The following is a 19,308-nucleotide window of genomic DNA, read 5'->3' as shown; positions in this document are numbered from 1 at the left end:
ACATTCTGAAATTGTAGCTATATATCTCAACAGTGTATTTTTGTTGTTGTTGCTTGACTGCACTGAGGTTCAGGCAAGTAGCTATTCCCTAGGAAATGATCAACGTTTTCAGTCACAATTTTCTTTTACCTCATATAATGACTTCCATGATATTGATCAAATGAAGCCTGGTTTGTTCTAAGGTAACTTTAATATGGTAGGTAGGAGCTCTAAGGCTTACACTATCTAGCTATGGTTCAGCTAATCATCAGCATATAGTAGCTACAGCCAGCATGTTTATGTGAGAATGCAGAAATTATTTTGTTTAGCTAGCTAGCTTGCTAGCTAACGTTGCCTAGCTACCTGTGTAGCCTATATTATAATATGAATGACACTGTATGATACCGTTACTGTCTTTTATATTCGTATGGGAGGGGTAAACATTCATTATTGATATGCTAATGTTACTTGAGTTAGCTGTGTATTGTCAGCACTTTAATGTGTACATGTCGCGGACATGAGTCGGTCATGGTCACGTGATGAAGTAGCCCCGCCTGCGAACTTCAAAACCAGTGTCTGCCCTCAGCCCAAGAGGGAATTTTCTCTTGGGCTGCAGTCCAAACGCAAAATAGACAGCCCCTGGCCCTACTGTAAACCCTCAGCCCTTGAATGACGTTTTACATCATCACATCCGAGTGTACATTAAATGTCCCTTGCCCAAGTGAGGGAGAGTGATGATCGGAGAGGCAACGTCCTTGGTGGAAATCTTGAAGTTGAGTTTAAAAACAACCAACCTAAAGCTATTAATGTACCTAGCAAGCTAACATAGCTAGCTAGCACTCCTGTCAGGTAGCGAGCTACAGTTACCCATAGCTGGCTAGCTAGTTTTATAGTTTGGTCATTTATTCCAATACATTCTGAATTCCCCAAAATATGTTTATGAAGCTAGCTACATTTTATAGGCTCCTCACTACAAGACTAAGCCAATTTGAACATCATTCCCATTTGCCAATGCTTAAATCAATGTCATCTATATGTCTTTTTTTGCAAGCTAGCGTCATAATTTTGTCTCACATGCCGAAAATGCAGCCATATTGATTACATTTGACACTTAAATTTGACACAGTTTGACACATGAATACAGTTTGCATTGAATTGTGGGTCATATCAATCCCACAAGTGATCAAAGTTCTCCACTCGCTCCCTCAGGCAAAATCGAGGGTCTAGGGGGCAATGTTAGTGAACTGGACCTCCACTTAAGATGGCAATCAAACGGCATCCTGTTTCGACGGAGATTCCCCTGAGGAAAAGTAGCTAGCGCAAGGCCTGATGAGGTAAAAAGAACACGTTTGGACTGCAGGCTTTGTCTAATGGTCTAAGATGTTGGTTGATCCTGTGGGAAACCCGTAAGTGCTGAGAATAGAGTCATTTTATTCCTACTCTTATGGGTAAAAATAAAAGCTGTGCACGAAGCCTCTTTAGTCATAAGAGTCACACCTAGTCGACAGATATTTAGCACACCTCATGAGCTGTCCTAACCCATTAAGAGTTACCAGCAGCTGTCTTGATAATAGAACAATGTAGCGAGTCAGTGGTTCCTGTGCCACATGCAATTGTTTTGGAGTTATTCAAATCATGTTTTGATAATTCTTTTTAAAATCAACCCATAACTAATCTAAATGTTCATGCAACAGCATCTCTTGTGTCGTTGACAATGATTTCACGAGGCCTATTTCACATCGTATGCTTAAATACTTCTAACAAATAGGCTAATAAATAAACATGTTTTTCTTTTGATTATTTAATTACCTACATTATGTTATTTCAAGTTATCCCTTTGGAGAGCATTATCACGTTGTTAAAAAAAGATCCCTAAATTGGGCATGCCTATAAATTGGGCAAGTGAAGGCATTTAGGGCTTATGTTAACTTTGATTGTGTTCGATGAAAATGAGTCCTTTCAAACGTTGTATGCAACGTTGTTTGCAACATTATCGGCAAGTGATCGTGTCAGGTTAAATTATATCAAACGTTTTACCATTGTAACATTTGATTTACAGTCACATTCACCGTGGCTGTCTGAAGTGTGCTATAGAGTTAACATCATCCTAAAACACTCTGAGCTGGGAGCTATTTTTGGCTTAAAACAGGTTTTATCAGGATTCCTAGAATATTTTCTGAGATGCTTTGTGGATACATGCCCCAGGTTTATATCCCGCGTGTTACAATGGCGCCCAACGTGGGGCGGTCTCTCATAGGGGAGTAGGTCAAAGGGGGGTGAATGTAGCAGACATGAGTCGGTCATGGTCCCGTGATGAGGTAGCCCCGCCTGCAAACTTCCAAACCAGTGTCTGCCCTGAGCGCCCTCAGTCAAAGAGGGAATTTCCTCTTGGTCTAAAGGTCTAAGACGTGGAGACCCTGTTCATATCCCTTGTGTTACATACGGACAACAAAATAAACCCTTTCATTGTATGCACATGCTTGTGGATTGTTGCATTATTCAAGAGTGTAATATGGTTTGGTTGCGTTATTCAACATTGTAATATGTTTTAGAAGAAAAATTGCCCGGATTGTTGAATACTTTTAGCTTACTAGCTAGTGGCTATTGTGATATTTACGGTCAATTTGAGCGGCGGACCAAGAATGACGCATAGCCAACCACAACAAAAGGGAAGGGAAGGATGTAAATGTGAATTGAAAAGTAGATCTCGTTCCCCACTCCGCTCCTCAGACTCTCCTTCATCTCTCACAGTGGGAATAGGGCCTAAATGTGTAGCACCGCTGCTGCAGCTAGTGTACGTACTGCCTCTGTTACAAACACACCATCTCCATTTGCAACTAAATTGCCTTTACAAACAGTGAAGAAAATATACATCTACACATTGTTTCATGACCCTGAGTGGGTGTGTAGTATGAGAGATTTTAAAAATAAAGAAAGAGTGAAGAAGAATTATTCTTCTTCAGGCAAAGAGGCTGTCAGGCAAATGTTTCTGTTATGGATTCAGTAATCCTTTGTTCTAATCCTTGTGTCCTTACAGACAGCTGGGAGCCATGAGAAACCAGAGGTCCAGACCTGTGTAGACTGTGTCCGAAACTGAATACAATTCCCTATATAGGTTCTGGTAAAGGGTAGTGCACTATATAGGGATTAGGGTGCCATTCGGGACTACACTACACTCTACCAGACCAAGGGGAACACTTAGTGTTGTACACCCCCTCCTCCTATGGAAACCATACACTTTTACAGTGCACAAAACCCGAGGCAAACTGAGTTCCACTTCTACGTCAAGTCTCCAAGGTCCAAGTTGATGAATGACATCAGCTAAATAACCTTTAATTGAGTGATTAGCCTGACTCATTAGCCTCTGCTAGCTCTGAAACACACTTGTGTATATTACAGTAGTACATGAATCTCATACTCCATCTCGTAATGATTGTGTTCCATGTCAAGGGGCACACACAGCTGCACTGAGTAGAGTGACGTGGTTCCTTTCTAACATACACAGATGGATAGTTCATCTGTGCTTCTCATAGCCATATCTACCCACATACTGTCCCAAACACAGGGGTGTAGTGGTGCCGGAGCACGGGAAAGGGAAAGGGGATACCTAGTCAGTTGCACAATTGAATGCATTCAACCGAAATGTGTCTTCTGCATTTAACCCAACCCCTCTGAATCAGAGATTTGAGAATACACAGAGCTGGTAAAATAATTTATTGGAAAAATATTTGAATATATTCTAAATAAATTAAATTGAATTACCACAAAAATTCCATTAAAAATGATAGAATGACAAACCAAATACTGTAAGGACAGTTGAAGTCGGAAGTTTACATACACCTTAGCCAAATACATTTAAACTCAGTTTTTTACAATTCCTGACATTTAATCCTAGTAAAAAACCCTGTCTTAGGTCAGTTAGGATCACCACTTTATTTTAAGAATGTGAAATGTCAGAATAATAGTAGAGAGAATGATTTATTTCAGCTTTTATTTCTTTCATCACATTCCCAGTGGGTCAGAAGTTTCCATACGCTCAATTAGTATTTGGTAGCATTGCCTTTAAATTGTTCAACTTGGGTCAAACGTTAAGTGTAGCCTTCCACAAGCTTCATACAATAAGTTGAGTGAATTTTGGCCAATTCCTCCTGACAGAGCTGGTGTAAATGAGTCAGGTTTGTAGGCCTCCTTGTTCACATATGCTTTTTCAGTTCTGCCCACAAATGTTATATAGGATTGAGATCAGGGCTTTGTGATGGCCACTCCAATACCTTGACTTTGTTGTCCTTAAGCCATTTTGCCACAACTTTGGAAGTATGCTTGGGGTCATTGTCCATTTGGAAGACCCATTTGCGACCAAGCTTTAACTTCCTGACTGATGTCTTGAGATGTTGCTTCAATACATCCACATTTTCATGATGCCATTTATTTTGTGAAGTGCACCAGTCCCTCCTGCAGCAAAGCACCCCCACAACATGATGCTGCCACCCCCGTGCTTCATGGTTGGGATGGTGTTCTTTGGCTTGCAAGTCTCCCCCTTTTTCCTCCAAACATAACAATGGTCATTATGGCCATTTTTTTTTTATTTCATCAGACCAGAGGACATTTCTCAAAAAATTCCCATCTTTGTCCCCATGTGCAGTTGCAAACCATAGTCTGGCTTTTTTATGGTGGTTTTGGAGCAGTGACTTCTTCCTTGCTGAGCGGCCTTTCAGGTTATGTCGATATAAGACTCGTTTTACTGTGGATATAGATACTTTTGTACCTGTTTCCTCCAGCATCTTCACAAGCTCCTTTGCTGTTGTTCTGGGATGATTTGCACTTTTCGCCACAAAGTACGTTCATCACTAGGAGACAGAACGCGTTTCCTTCCTGAGCGGTATGACGGCTGCGTCTTTGTACTTGTGTGCTATTGTTCGTACAGACGAACGTGGTACCTTCAGGCGTTTGGAAATTGCTCCCAAGGATGAACCAGACTCGTGGAGGACTACAATTTTTTTCTGATGTCTTGGCTGATTTCTTTTGATTTTCCCATGATGTCAAGCAAAGAGACACTGAGTTTGAAGGTAGGCCTTGAAATACACCCACAGGTACACCTTCAATTGACTCAAATTATGTCAATTAGCCTATCAAAAGCTTCTAAAGCCATCACATCGTTTTCTGGAATTTTCCAAGTTGTTTAAAGGCACATTCAACTTAGTGTATGTAAACTTCTGACCCACTGGAATTGTGATACAGTGAATTATAAGTGAAATAATCTGTCTGTAAACAATTGTTGGAAAAATGACTTGTGTCATGCACAAAGTAGATGTCCTAACCGACTTGCCAAAACTATAGTTTGTTAACAAGAAATGTGTGGAGTGGTTGAAAAACGAGTTTTAATTACTCCAACCCAAGTGTATGTAAACTTCTGACCAACTGGAATTGTGATACAGTGAATTATAAGTGAAATAATCTGTCTGTAAACAATTGTTGGAAAAATGACTTGTGTCATGCACAATGTAGATGTCCTAACCGACTTGCCAAAACTATAGTTTGTTAACAAGAAATGTGTGGAGTGGTTGAAAAACGAGTTTTAATGACTCCAACCCAATTGTATGTAAACTTCCGACTTCAACTGTGTGTATACCACTTTGGCCAATCAGAACGTTGAACATACAGTAGATATCTCAATCCCGGCAGCTCAACGTAATGTGACAGGTGGTTACACCGATGTAGGATCCAAATTTACTGTGTGCCTGCAATGACGTTCATAAAACTCCACGGACCTCCTCTTGCGCAGTGGAACCCAAGATGATGTGACCACTTGGTTACGGTGACACCGTTCTGCCGAGGACTCCCAAACCAGAGTTGCCACCGCAAAGCCCAAGGAGCCTGATCCTCTCTGGAAGTTGTTGTAGCCCTGCTTGGGATATTTAGACTATATTGGCTATTGGTTGAGACCGACGCAGCTCTAGCTTGGTATGTCAGGGTGGGCAATTATAAATGTGAATTGGGCCAAGTTGGAGGTAATAAGGCATTTAGGTTATAGTTTATTGCGATGCGTGAATACACAACACCAAAAGCTTGATTTTATGGCTGTTTTAAAATGAATTTCCTGCATTTCTACCTAGTAATGATTTATGTTCACTAATTGGTCAATTGATTTGATAGCATGTTAATGCATGCACATAAATTCTATGAATAGTTCACCTCTCTGTTTTCTTTTATTCTGTAATATGGTATATTGTAACCATGTGTTCAAGCTAATCAAATCAAAGTTGATTTATGATACAGCGTAGTGTAAGCTACACAATACAATGAAATGCCTACTCGCAAACGAAAGCTCTCCTCGCAAACAGTGCAATGATATTAAGCCAATTGTATTTATATTTAGATTAGGCTATAGCCTACAAATAGCTATCCCACATAGTCATAGGCTTATTAGGCTATACTGCAAATTATTGTTGTCTGTTCCTGAACTGGCCGAATGACAGAGCTATCCTTCAGCAACACAAGTTGGTTCAACTTCTTTAACATCATTACGCGATTCTGGCGCTGTCCTTTCAGCACCAGGAAGGGCTGTCCAATCACTTAATAACACTCATCAAGATATGGTACCTACGCCTAATAGTCCTGGTCATCACTTGTTATTATTACAAATAAGATATTAGCACTTCTCACAATGATGCTTGGATAAAAGCTGAATCAATGTCTCGCAAGAACACATAATTGCATTTTACTGACGCAGATGCAGTTTGGACGTTTCACCGGTAAAACGTGAAGAATTATCATTCACGATTGACAGTGATGATGGCCTAGTTTGAAATGAGGTATGCCCATCTTGGTGTTTGAGGGTATTACAAATAGAACATTGTGTGGGCATACCAGTAGGCAGAGGTTGCAATTGGAGGATACATTTTATACATAGGCCTATTCTACAATGACATTCAATAGGCCACATCTGTCGGTACAAACTTTGATTGAGGAAATGAGGACGTCATTTTAATGTGTTGACACATAACAGATGCACGCTGCACACATGCATGTACTGTATGCACAGGAAGAATAAAAAAAGAACTGCCTTCCATTTTGACCAGCTGGCCTTGTCCTTGACACACAACCGAGACACTCACTCTCTTACGCTCAAAAACACTCAAAACCTCAACACACCCATACCCAGGTGCTTACACCCCCTCACTCCCCCATTCCCCCATTCCTCCACCCCATACAGTGCACTCTGACCCCCAAAGCCAGGTGACAGGTGCTCCTCCAACCCCAACTCTCACCACTTCTCTGCTCTACTCAGTACTGACACACACAGGGTTGGATCTTAAGTGGTATTTGCAATACTCTTACATAGTATCTACAATACCACTCCTTCTCGCAATTCACATAGTTATAATACACAGTCATAGACAGGAGCTATGGAACAATACAGATTGATGCATTTTCTTGGGTTCATAGTACACAACATTCTTGACCTGGACTGGACTATGGGTTTAGCACTATACACCATTCAAGACTTATCACTGTGTTTTCCCAAGGAATGTATTCATATTCACAATGTATGCATTTTTTTTCCTTTGAATGACAGAGACCCCCCTGCTGGCCTGCAGGTGTATACGTACGCAATAAGGCCAGAGGAGGTGTGGTATATGGCCAATATACCACGGCTAAGGGCCGTGTCCAGGCACTCCGCGTTGCGACACAACACGGAGTGCCTGGACACAGCCCTTAGCCGTGGTATATTGGCCATATATCACAAACCCCCGAGGAGTCTTATTGCTATTATAAACTAGTTACCAACGTAATTAGAGCAGTAAAAATATATGTTTTGTCATACCTGTGGTATACGGTCTGATATACCATGGCTTTCAGCCAAACAGAATTCAGGGCTCAAACTACCCAGTTAATAATAAGAAATAAGTGTGTCACTGGATTACAATTACAATAGTACTTACTCTAATTCTATGGGTCACTCATGATTTAATTTTATGGGGTGTGTGTCTTGTTCTATGTTCTGTCCCTATACCAGTGATGGCGATTGGTTCCTACTTACACAGTGTTTATGGTGATTGGTTCCTACCTACCCAGGTGTCTATGGTGATTGGTTCCTACCTGCAGCAGAGTGAATGAGGATGCTCTGGTTGGGCCTCAGGTTGCCAAAGTCAAACAGCATCATGTAGGCGGTGATGTAGTTGACGGGGAGGGCGGCGGCTTCCTCAAAAGTCATGCCCTCTGGGATGAGGAACGTGTGGGTAGCGGGCACCACGGCCACCTCCTGCCACAGCCCACAGCGGTTCAGCACCAGCACCTTGTCACCCACCTGCATGGACGGGAAAGAGTCATGTTTTACTATAAGGTTGCAAAATCCCAGTACATTTCTGACAATTCCCAGGGTTTCCAAGAATCCTGGTTGGAAGATTCACAGAATCAGGAGGGAATAGGCAGGAAATCCTGGATCCAAACAGGATTTGGAGAAAACCTGGGAATGTGGGTAAAGTTAGTGGGATTTTGCAACCCTAACTAGTGTATATCTACTGTAGACATGTCATTTAGTTCACAAGTTACAAGTGGCTATGTTTATGGAAAGCAAGGGATCAGCTGTTTTGTGGTTTGGTGTTGGCGGGAATTTTACAAATCTAAGGTTCACAATGCAAATGACTGTGGCGGTCAGGTTAGTTATTTTGTCATTAGTTGTTTGTTATATAGTACCACAGACTGTGACAACAGTCAACATCATAACATGATATGGCATTAGCCCCCACTGCTACTCCTCTCTCTCTGTCAATTATCTCCTCCCTCCTTATCACCCCAACCCCCCCCCCCCCCCCTCCTCTCCCCTGCTTGTCATTTTGGGCGCCGTGTCCCCAATCGGGCTTATCAGAGCAGCAGGAACCTCCGACCCTCTCCTGTCTGTCCAGGAGGAAGAGCTCCATTGTAAACTTCCCCCCCTGCCGAGGGACTGGCCAATCAGGGAGGGAAACACCAGGGACACAGGAAACAGAGCCCACCACTGCATTCTAACATTCTTCCTGTTTTCTTCCTCCTCCCTTCTCCACCCCACCTCTACATCCATCTGACTCCTTTCCTTCCCTCGTTCTACTCCTCTCCCTTTCCCTCAACCTGTCACTCTTCCTCGCTGTCTCTCCCTCTCACTCCTTCAGTATCTCTTCTGATTGTCTCTCTCTATCTGTCTTGTACAGTATCTCCTTTACCCCCGCTTTTTTAATCTCCCTCCCTCCTCCCGTCTCCCTTTCTCTATCTCCTTCTCTCCACCTCCCTCCATGGGCCCTGTTCGAGGAGTTGCCCGTTTCCCCTCTTCCTCGTCAGTGAGACAGGACAATGGGTCCCATCTTCTCCCCTGGCCACTCTCCACTCATCAGCGGCCCTGCCAGATTCTTCTCCATGGTTGAGCACAAGACAAGCTCTCTCCTCCTGGGAACAAACCCACTCCTCCCGCCCCAGCCTCCCCACCATCCTCCCGCCCGCCCGGGCCTCTCTAATGGTCTGGAGGGAGCGATGCGCCTCGCTGTCTGTCTATCCACTCCAATTAGAGAGATCTCCCTCTTCCCTCTCATTCACTCTCCCTCTCTTTATATCCCAGTCTCAAGCTGATGCGTTTTGAGTCCTTCCTCTTTCTCTCTTTCACTCCTTTTCTATCAGTCTTCATCTTTCACTCTCTCTTTCTTTCCCTCTGCCTGTCCTTCTCTCCATCTCCCTGTGTCTGTGGTGAAACTCATTGCTCTCAGTCCGTTAATTGGAGCTCCAGTATGGCAGGTAGGATCAATAGGCAGAGGCGTTGGAGCCTAGCAGGAAACACGCTGATGACTCAACCATCACATTCAACTACATCGGCATGTATTGTGTGCCCATGTGAGGCATGTGAGTCACCGTCACACAAACACATGCACACACACACACACACACACACACACACACACACACACACACACACACACACACACACACACACACACACACACACACACACACACACACACACACACACACACACACACACACACACACACACACACACACACACACACACACACACACACACACACACACACACACGAGAAGAACACACAAACATGCACACACGCAAACAGAAGAACAACACACACACACACAGAACATACTCCCACTCAAACACACTCTTGGCCAAAGTCCTCCTTGTGACTTGTCTATCACAGCACTCGTTACTGTGTGACCCCCCCCCTCATACTTCTCTCATGTCCTCCCCCCCTGACTCTCCAGCCTCCAATCAAGTCACCACACAGTGTATGAGGGGGAGCTTCTCAAAGAGCCTTGTAGTCAGCTGCTGTACACCACTGGCCTTTATCAACTAGTGATTCAGGTTTGGGGGTATGTGGGCTACAAGTCAGAGTTTATGTGGTTTGACGAGCTCATCAACTTTTGCCCCCAATTGGTTAGATCATGGATTCTAGTCTCAACTGGAGGAGTAGCTGTGAACTCAGTATGGCTCCTTAATGTTCTCATGGAGCCTAGTTTAGACTAAAGGACAAGGGTCAATGTATTCATCCTACTGTGTTGTGTCAGCAGTGTTGTCATCTGACATTGTTAAGCGTAAATCATAGGCTTCCCATTGTGACATATCTACGCGGCTCTGAGAACACCATCCACGGTTGACACACAGCCCGAATGCGCACTTCCCCATAATTCTCAACAAACGCTCCTCCGGCACGCTTCCTCTATTCATTTGGATCTGTTGACAGTTGGAGAAATTGCTTGAGCTGTGTTGGAACTTCCAAAGTCTGAAAGGCCAACGGTCCAATATTCTTGAACACCAATGTGCGTACGTCGACACGTTTTGGACTATGATAAACCTTTCAGTCTGCTGATGTGTGCACCGCGTGAGACTGAGAGGGTCATCCATGGAGCATTATATGTGCCAGGAACACGGCCCCGCCCTGTTCACGGATGGAACCTACCTTGAGTGTGACCTATAATCTGTGCTTTCTACCTGCTCTTTCTACCATTGCAGCCGTTACCATGACTACGGTACTGCGACAGCAAGTCTTGTTACTGATAGGCTAGAACTGTTTACGGTAACAAACTTGGAGAGTTGTCGTTCTTGGTCCCTCTCGGTTCTGTTGAGGTTTTTTGAGTGTGTGTGCTTTCGTCAGTGTTATAATTAAGCAATAAGGCCAGAGAGAGTGTGGTATATGGCCAATATACCATGGCTAAGAGCTGTTATTACGCACAAAGCAACGCGGAGTGCCTGGACACAGCCCTTAGCCGTGGTATATTGGCCATATACCACAAACCTCTGAGATGTCTTATTGCTATTAGAAACTGGTTACCAACGCAATTAGAGCAGTAAAAACCCATGTTTTGTCAGACCCGTGGTTTTGCTCAACATTCAGGGCTCGAACCACCCAGGTTATAATAGTGGTTATAAACTGGATGGTTTGAGCTCTGAATGCTGAATGGCTGACAGCCATGGTATATCAGACCGTGTACCACAGGTATGACAAAACATTTATTTATACTGCTCTAACTACGCTGGTAACCAGTTTCTAATAGCAATAAGGCACGTCGGGGTTTGTGGTATATGGCCTATATACCACGGCTAAGGGCTGTATTCAGGCACTCCGTGTTGCATCGTGCTTAAGAACAGCCCTTAGCCGTGGTATATTGGCCATACACCACACCTCCTTGGGCCTTACTGCTTAATTATAACAATGACGAAAGCACACACACTCAAAAAACCTCAACAGAACCGAGAGGGACCAAGAACGACAACTCAGAAATGCGACGTCTGTTTGTCTCCAAGTTTCCAGGCGTCTGATTCTCTCCTCCCTTTGTTGTTTAAGGCCGACTATCAAGACAGGCTGTGCAAAATGCATGCTACGAGTGTGCTTCCCATCTGTAGTGAAAAGGAGGACAAGAGGGACGGAACGGAGCGAGGTAGGAGGGACGGAGGAAATACCAGACTGACAATGTGGGCCGGAGGGAGATAATTGAGAACATATGGGTCAGATCCTACCAGAGCTCAGCTACAGCTTATACTCTCAAAAAAGGAAAGGGTTTAGTGAAAAAAGTGCTGATCGAGGATTGTCAGTCATGAGTAATAGAGTGTAATTTGGGATATTTCCCTCTTTTTGTCATTTACTCGCTCTACTCGCTCTTTCCCCGCACTGCTCGTGCGGTTATTCGGGGTGATGTCACTGTTGTATTAACCTACTTCCAGTCACTGTGTCACTGCAGACTCAGTGACAGCGTGTGTGTATGTGTGCATGTGTGCATGTGTCTGTGAGTCTGTGTTTGAGAGAGAGAGAGAGAGAGAGAGAGAGAGAGAGAGAGAGAGAGAGAGAGAGAGAGAGAGAGAGAGAGAGAGAGAGAGAGAGAGAGAGAGAGAGAGAGAGAGAGAGAGAGAGAGAGAGAGAGAGAGAGAGAGAGAGAGAGAGAGAGAGAGAGAGAGAGAGAGAGAGAGAGAGAGAGAGAGAGAGAGAGAGAGGGTGAGAGAGAGAGAGAGTGAGAGAGAGACAGAGAGAGAGAACAGAAGCCTCCCAAAAACAGTGACTGCAACTAAGGTCAGCACATTCCCTGTGAGCTCCCTCCTGCCAAAACACAGAGATCTCTATCCATTAGGAAGATTGGCTCTTAATTTAGGGAGTTGGAGTTGGAGTTGGGGGAAGGTAGGGGTAGTATGGGGACTGCAGTGTGTGTGTGTGTGTGTGTGTGCCTGTGTGCATGTGTGCGTGTGTGTGACCGTGTGTGTGACCTTCTAATCCAATCTGCATGAATAACAAAGTGCAGTGAGGCCAGGGAAGTATATAATAGAACATGGGTCATATCATATATTATGCTGTCTAAGACCATTGTGCTGTCAATGACCGACACAGAGCCAATAACTCTGGTATATAGACGCTTCTATATGCTCATCTTATCCCTACGGATCTTCAGGTCCAGTGGATTTCAGGGACACGACCACTCCCTGCTGAGACAGAGGTGCACTGATCTTATTAGTGTACGTCCCAAATGACACCCTAATCTCTATATAGTGCACTAGTTTTGACCAGGGCCTCTGGGCATTATATAGAGAATAGGGTGCCATTGGGATGCAGGCTTGGACTGATCTGGCACCTTCTCTTTCGTGCTTTAATGGCTCTTGCTGACATGGTCCAAATGCAACAATTGCAGAGTGTTCTGATTTTAATTAGTCTAGACCTGGGTCAATTTGTCATCATGTTAATGACTTTTGTAATGTAAGGTTAATCAATTGTTTAAGAGCAATAAAGGTTTCCAGCAGGTTTATAACATCAGAACATATGATTGGTGTTGTAAAAATAGCAATGAATATACATCAAGTCTTTGTGCTTAGTGAACATTGTGGTTTTGTTATAGAGTTTGATCTGTGATGGTGTTCGGTCTCAGGTTCAAATAATATAGCAACAATATCTCTAGGCTACTATATGCCTAAATTGTCATATTGTTATAAAATGAACAGATTTTAAGGGTCGTTATGCACAATATGTTGCTTTTAGCTCCATTGAAAGGATGTGGTTGGTGTTGCCATGCAGTCAGTAATATAACTGGCAGTAAAACATGACTCATCACACTATTCAAACAAGGAGAGGTAGCCTGGAATGATCAATGCATAGGAGATGTTATTATCATACAAGTAATGCTGATTATATGACAATGGGTTTATGTGAAGACATACGATAGATAAGCAGAATAATACAGTCCTTTCAAAATATTCATAGTACGGAAATACACTGAGTGTACAAAACATTAAGAACACCTGCTCTATCCACGACACAGACTGACCAGGTGAATCCAGGTGAAAGCTATGATCCCTTATTGATGTCACCTGTTAAATCCACTTCAATCAGTGTAGATGAAAGGGAGGAGTCAGGTTGAAGAAGGGTTTTTAAGCCTTGAGACAATTGAGACGTGAATTGTGTGTGTGTGCCATTCAGAGGGTGAAAAGGCAAGACAAAAGATTTAAGTGCCTTTGAACGGGGTATGGTAGTAAGTGCCAGGCGCACTGGTTTGTGTCAAGAACTGCAACTCTCCTGGGTTTTTCATGCTCAAAAGTTTCCCGTGTGTATCAAGAATGGTCCACCACCCAAACTACATCCAGGAACCTTGACATAACTGTGGAAATCATTAGAGTCAACATGGACCAGCATCCCCGTGGAACCCTTTCGACACCTTGCAGAGTCTTTGCCTCCACGAACTGAGGCTGTGCTGAGGGTAAAGGGGGGTGCAACTCAATATTAGGAAGGTGTTCCTAATGTTTGGTATGCTCCGTGTATACCCTAAAAATAGATGCTGTTTAATGGGCATTGTATGCAGAATATAGCAATATTAATTTCAAATCGATAAAAAATCAGAATATTGAATGGTTGGTGATTTGTGACTTTCCCAAAGACATGTCTGTTGACAAAGATCGCGAGTAATCATTTAAATTTTCGGCTTCTCCTGGTCTTGCGCCTCGCCCTTTCCGTTCGCTTAGTGCGTGAGCCACTGTCGCTCTCCGTAACAAAGGCAACCGTGTCACTACTGCGTGGAGTCGCACCCCCCCCACCACCACCTCCCTCCTATCCCCGAAACGGTGCTCTAAAGTGCCAAATGCGGAATGTTTTTCAAAAGGTTTAATTATCTCGACTTTTCTATCCCCTAAACGTAGAGATAGCATTGTAATCTCTCCAAATCCACAGAACCGAGTGCTACACGCCTTTCAGCAGGTTAGCTGTCTAGCCGATGGCGAGACTCACAATTTGGAGCTGTCAATCTCCCGTGCGCAAAGCAACTCATTTTTATTGTCGGTAGACGAGGGGCGCTGGCTTCATTGAACTCACTGCCAATTAAACAATTGGGTCCTTTGCTGGAAGCATAAAAAAAAACAAATGCACTCCTCGGCTTGTAACTTTCCACTCAGAAGATTGAGTGAGTATTCTGCTGCTATGCTCTCCATTTACGCACCAGTGACTGGGCTAGCAATAACCCTCCAAAGCATTTAGCAGCGAAATTAGGCTACATTATTCTTGTGGGCTATCATTGTTCCAACTCTCTGGTCATTTTGAGACTTTGGACAAATAGACAGTCTTATTCTGAAATCAGATTACATTAATATTCAAATGTATTGATCTGGGCTTTTAGTGTTGAATGTGGTGATGACGATGGTGATGCTGGTAATAGATGACTAACATGAACACATGTGAGACGGAATTGTCAATTCAAATCAATAGCAAAGACCGACACGCCCTAAATCAAACGGCATCCTAATATGAACCCAAATACCTCAAGAAATGAGTTAACCAAATGTGCTTTCTTTGGAACAAAGTAGCCGACAACATATTATTGTTCATGGAAATTGTCAAATGATCAGGTTTACTAGGAAATCATACGAGTAAGCTAAATCATTTCTAAGACAGAGGCTTAAGAAGCAGGTGAGGTGAGAGAGATGGAGAGGAGAGAGCGGAGAGTATGTGGCGCGCTTACTTTTCTATCCGTCACCTCTTCTCCCACAGCCTCGATCTCCCCGGAGCACTCCATCCCTGGCGTGACAGGTGGGGACGGCAGCCGGTCGTACAGACCCTGCCGGGCCAGCAGGTCGGCAAAGTTCAGCCCGCATGCCTTGACCCGCACCATGACTTCTCCGGCCTTGAGTGCCGGCTTCCCCTTCTTCACCTGCAGTTTCACCTTATCATAGCCCCCGTAGCCGGAAAGGACCAGAGAGCGGTAGGTGAACTGCTCTTCCTCGGGGACCTTCTCGGTCGCCGCCGGTGTGGCTGCCGCCTCGGTGGAACTGACTGGTGGGGACTGCGGCTTGGACTCAGCTTTCGGCTCCTCGCTGGGTTTATTCTCTTGCTTTGTTTCCTCGGCGTTTTGCTGCTGAGCAGGTGCATCATCGCCAGACATTGTGAAGAGTATTAGTAGACAGTAACAAGTCTTGAAATTAAACGTTCACTTTTATCCTCTTGTCTTTAGGAGCTTTGCAGTAATGAAGCGTTGATGAGTCCGATCTGAGTGAGTCAGGAGCAAAGAGAGAAGAAAAAAACTGATTCTCAGAGCTTCTTCAGCAGTCTTGCATGGGGACACAAACCCGAGTCAATGAGAGCTTCAGCTGAGGAAAGAGCAGGCTGCCTCGCAACGGCTACAGTGGCCAGAGGTTGTCAACTCCGCGCTCTGACAGTGTGTGTGAGTGGGACGAGAAGGAGGCAAGCTAGAAAACCCGGAGAGCGGAGTAACTGAGGAGGAGGAACGACAAGTGGATTTTATAGACAAACTGACTGTGTCCGCCTATATACGTTTCGGCATAGCCAGGGGCAGACTGGGACAAAAATTCAGCACTGTCATTTCACATCCCCACCCAGTAATGCTAATGTAAAATAACATAAGCAACTATAGTACAGCATTTCTCAACCTTTACTGCACTGTCTGTGCTTCTTGTTCTTGTTCTCATCTGTTGTCACTATGTCTGTCTTTGCTCTGTCTGTCACTCCTATGTGTTAATTGCTATTACATATAGAGCCACCATTTTAAGGAACTGTCAGTACATCTGTGTCTCTGTTTTCTTCTTTCCTCCAATACACTCAACTCTGAGCTGTCTCTGCTAAGCCCAGCATCCTTTCCCACAGCACTGGTATCAGAAGAACATGGGACCACACTGCCTGTGCTGGGCCCAGCAACATTCTACTTGTGAATGAATAAACACATGTATTAGATAAAGAAGAAAGATTACTGAATACATGCCTAATAGACATAATACCTTGTGAAAGCCTTACTACTTACATTGCAAATACAAGTGCCTGGCTGTCATACATGTTCCCCCCTATCTTAATGGTTAATTACTATTACATACAGTGCAATGAGAAAATATTCAGACCCTATGACCTTTTCCACATTTTGTTACGTTACAGCCTTATTCTAAAATGGATTAAAGACGTGTTTTTCCTCATTAATCTACACACAATACCCCCTAATGATAAAATAAAAACAGGTTTTTAAACATTTTTGCAAATGTATTAAAAATAAAAAACTGAAATACCTTATTCACATAAGTAGTCAAACCCTTTGCTATGAGACTCGAAATTGAGCTCAGCTGCATCTTGTTTCCCTTGATCATCCTTGAGATGTTTGTACAACTTGATTGTAGTCCAGCTGTGGTAATATCAATTGATTGGACATGATTTGGAAAGGCAACACACCTGTCTATATGATGTCCCACAGTTGACAGTGCATGCCAGAGCAAAAACCAACCCGTGAGGTCGAAGGAATCCTTGATGAAAACCTGCTCCAGAGGGCTCAAGACCTCAGACTGCGGTGAAGGTTCAGCTTCCAACAGCACAACGACCCTAAGCACACAGCCAAGACAACGCAGGAGTGGCTTCGGGACAAGTCTCTGAACGTCCTTGAGTGGTCTAGCCAAAGCCCGGACTTGAACCCGATCTAACATCTCTGGAGAGACCTGAAAATAGCTGTGTAGCAACGCTCCCCATCCAACCTGACAGAGCTCGAGAGGATATGCAGAGAAGAATGGGGAAAACCCCCCAAATACAGGTGTGCCAAGCTTGTAGCGTCATACCCAAGAAGAGGCTGTAATCATTGCCAAAGGTGCTTCAACAAAGTACTGAGTAAAGGGTATCAATACTTACAGTTGAAGTCCGAAGTTTACATACACCTTAGCCAAATACATTTAAACTCAGTTTTTCACATTTCCTGACATTTAATCATAGTAAAAATTCCCTGTCTTAGGTCAGATAGGATCACAACTTTATTTTAACAATGTGAAATGTCAAAATAATAGTAAAGAGAATGATTTATTTCAGCTTTTATTTCTTTCATCACATTCCCAGTGGGTCAGAAGTTTACATACACTCAATTAGTATTTGGTAGCATTGCCTTTAAATTGTTTAACTTGTGTCAAATGTTTCGGGTAGCCTTCCACAAGCTTCCCACAATAAGTTGGGTGAATTTTGGCCCATTCCTCCTGACAGAGATGGTGTAACTTAGTCAGGTTTCTAGGCCTCCTTGCTCGCACACACTTTTTCAGTTCTGCCCACAAATTTTCTATAGGATTGAGGTCAGGGCTTTGTGATGGCCACTCCAATACCTTGACTTTGTTGTCCTTAAGCCATTTTGCCACAACTTTGGAAGTATGCTTTGGATCAATGTCCATTTGGAAGAACCATTTACGACCAAGCTTTAACTTCCTGACTGATGTCTTGAGATGTTGCTTCAATATGTCAACATAATTTCCCTTCCTCATGATGCCATTTATTTTGTGAAGTGCACCAGTCCCTCCTGCAGCAAAGCACCCCCACAACATGATGCTGCACCCCCGTGCTTCACGGTTGGGATGGTGTTCTTTGGCTTGCAAGCCTCCCCCTTTTTCCTCCAAACATAACAATGGTCATTATGGCCAAACAGTTGTATTTTTGTTTCATCAGATCAGAGGACATTTCTCCAAAAAGTACGATCTTTGTCCCCATGTGCAGTTGCAAACCTTAGTCTGGCTTTTTTATGGCGGTTTTGGAGCAGTGGTTTCATCCTTGCTGAGCGGCTTTTCAGGTTATGTCAATATAGGACTCGTTTTACTGTGGATATAGATACTTTTGTGCCTGTTTCCTCCAGCATCTTCACAAGTTCCTTTGCTGTTGTTCTGGGATTGATTTGCACTTTTCGCACCAAAGTACCTTCATCTCTAGGAGACAGAACGCGTTTCCTTCCTGATCGGTATGACGGCTGCGTAGTCCCATGGTGTTTATACTTGCGAACTATTGTTTGTACAGATGAATGTGGTACCTTCAGGCATTTGGAAATTGCTCCCAAGGATGAACCAGACGTGTGGAGGTCTACAATGTTTTTTCTGAGGCTTGGATGATTTATTTTGATTTTCCCATGATTTAAAGCAAACATGCACTGAGTTTGAAGGTAGGCTTGAAATACATACACAGGTACACCCTCAATTGACTCAAATTATGTCAATTATTCTATCAGAAGCTTCTAAAGCACATTCAACTTAGTGTATGTAAACTTCTGACCCACTGGAATTGTGATACAGTGAATTACAAGTGAAATAATCTGTCTGTAAACAGTTGTTGGAAAAATGTCTTGTGACATGCACAAAGTATATGTCCTAACTGACTTGCCAAAACTATAGTTTGTTAACAAGAAATTTGTGAAGTGGTTGAAAAGCAAGTTTGAATGACTCCAACCTAAGTGTATGTAAACTTTCGACTTCAACTGTATGTAAATGTCATATTTAAGTTTTTTATTTTTTTAATACATTTGCAAACATTTCTAGAAACCTGTTTTTGCTTTGTCATTATGGCATATTGTGTGTAGATTGATGAGGTTAAA

At 43.4% G+C, this 19,308-nt stretch overlaps 1 protein-coding gene across 1 annotated transcript in view; it reads right to left on the bottom strand.

The window, feature by feature from the left end:
• LOC139579051 (synaptic vesicle membrane protein VAT-1 homolog) overlaps positions 1-16,195 on the bottom strand; it is a 36,435-nt gene extending 20,240 nt beyond the window's left edge. The window contains exons 1-2 of the mRNA XM_071407274.1: positions 15,445-16,195; positions 8,080-8,287 (exon numbers count right to left, since the gene is read on the bottom strand). Coding sequence (XP_071263375.1) covers positions 8,080-8,287; positions 15,445-15,864 — 628 coding nt within the window. The 5' untranslated portion in view covers positions 15,865-16,195. The remainder of the gene's footprint in view (positions 1-8,079; positions 8,288-15,444) is intronic.
• Positions 16,196-19,308: the final 3,113 nt, after the last annotated feature.

Source organism: Salvelinus alpinus, chromosome 1 (genome assembly GCF_045679555.1).
Source record: "Salvelinus alpinus chromosome 1, SLU_Salpinus.1, whole genome shotgun sequence".
In the NCBI taxonomy this organism is placed as follows: domain Eukaryota; kingdom Metazoa; phylum Chordata; class Actinopteri; order Salmoniformes; family Salmonidae; genus Salvelinus; species Salvelinus alpinus.
Note: the sequence above shows the minus strand (reverse complement) of the source record. Positions and strands in the feature narration are given on the sequence as shown.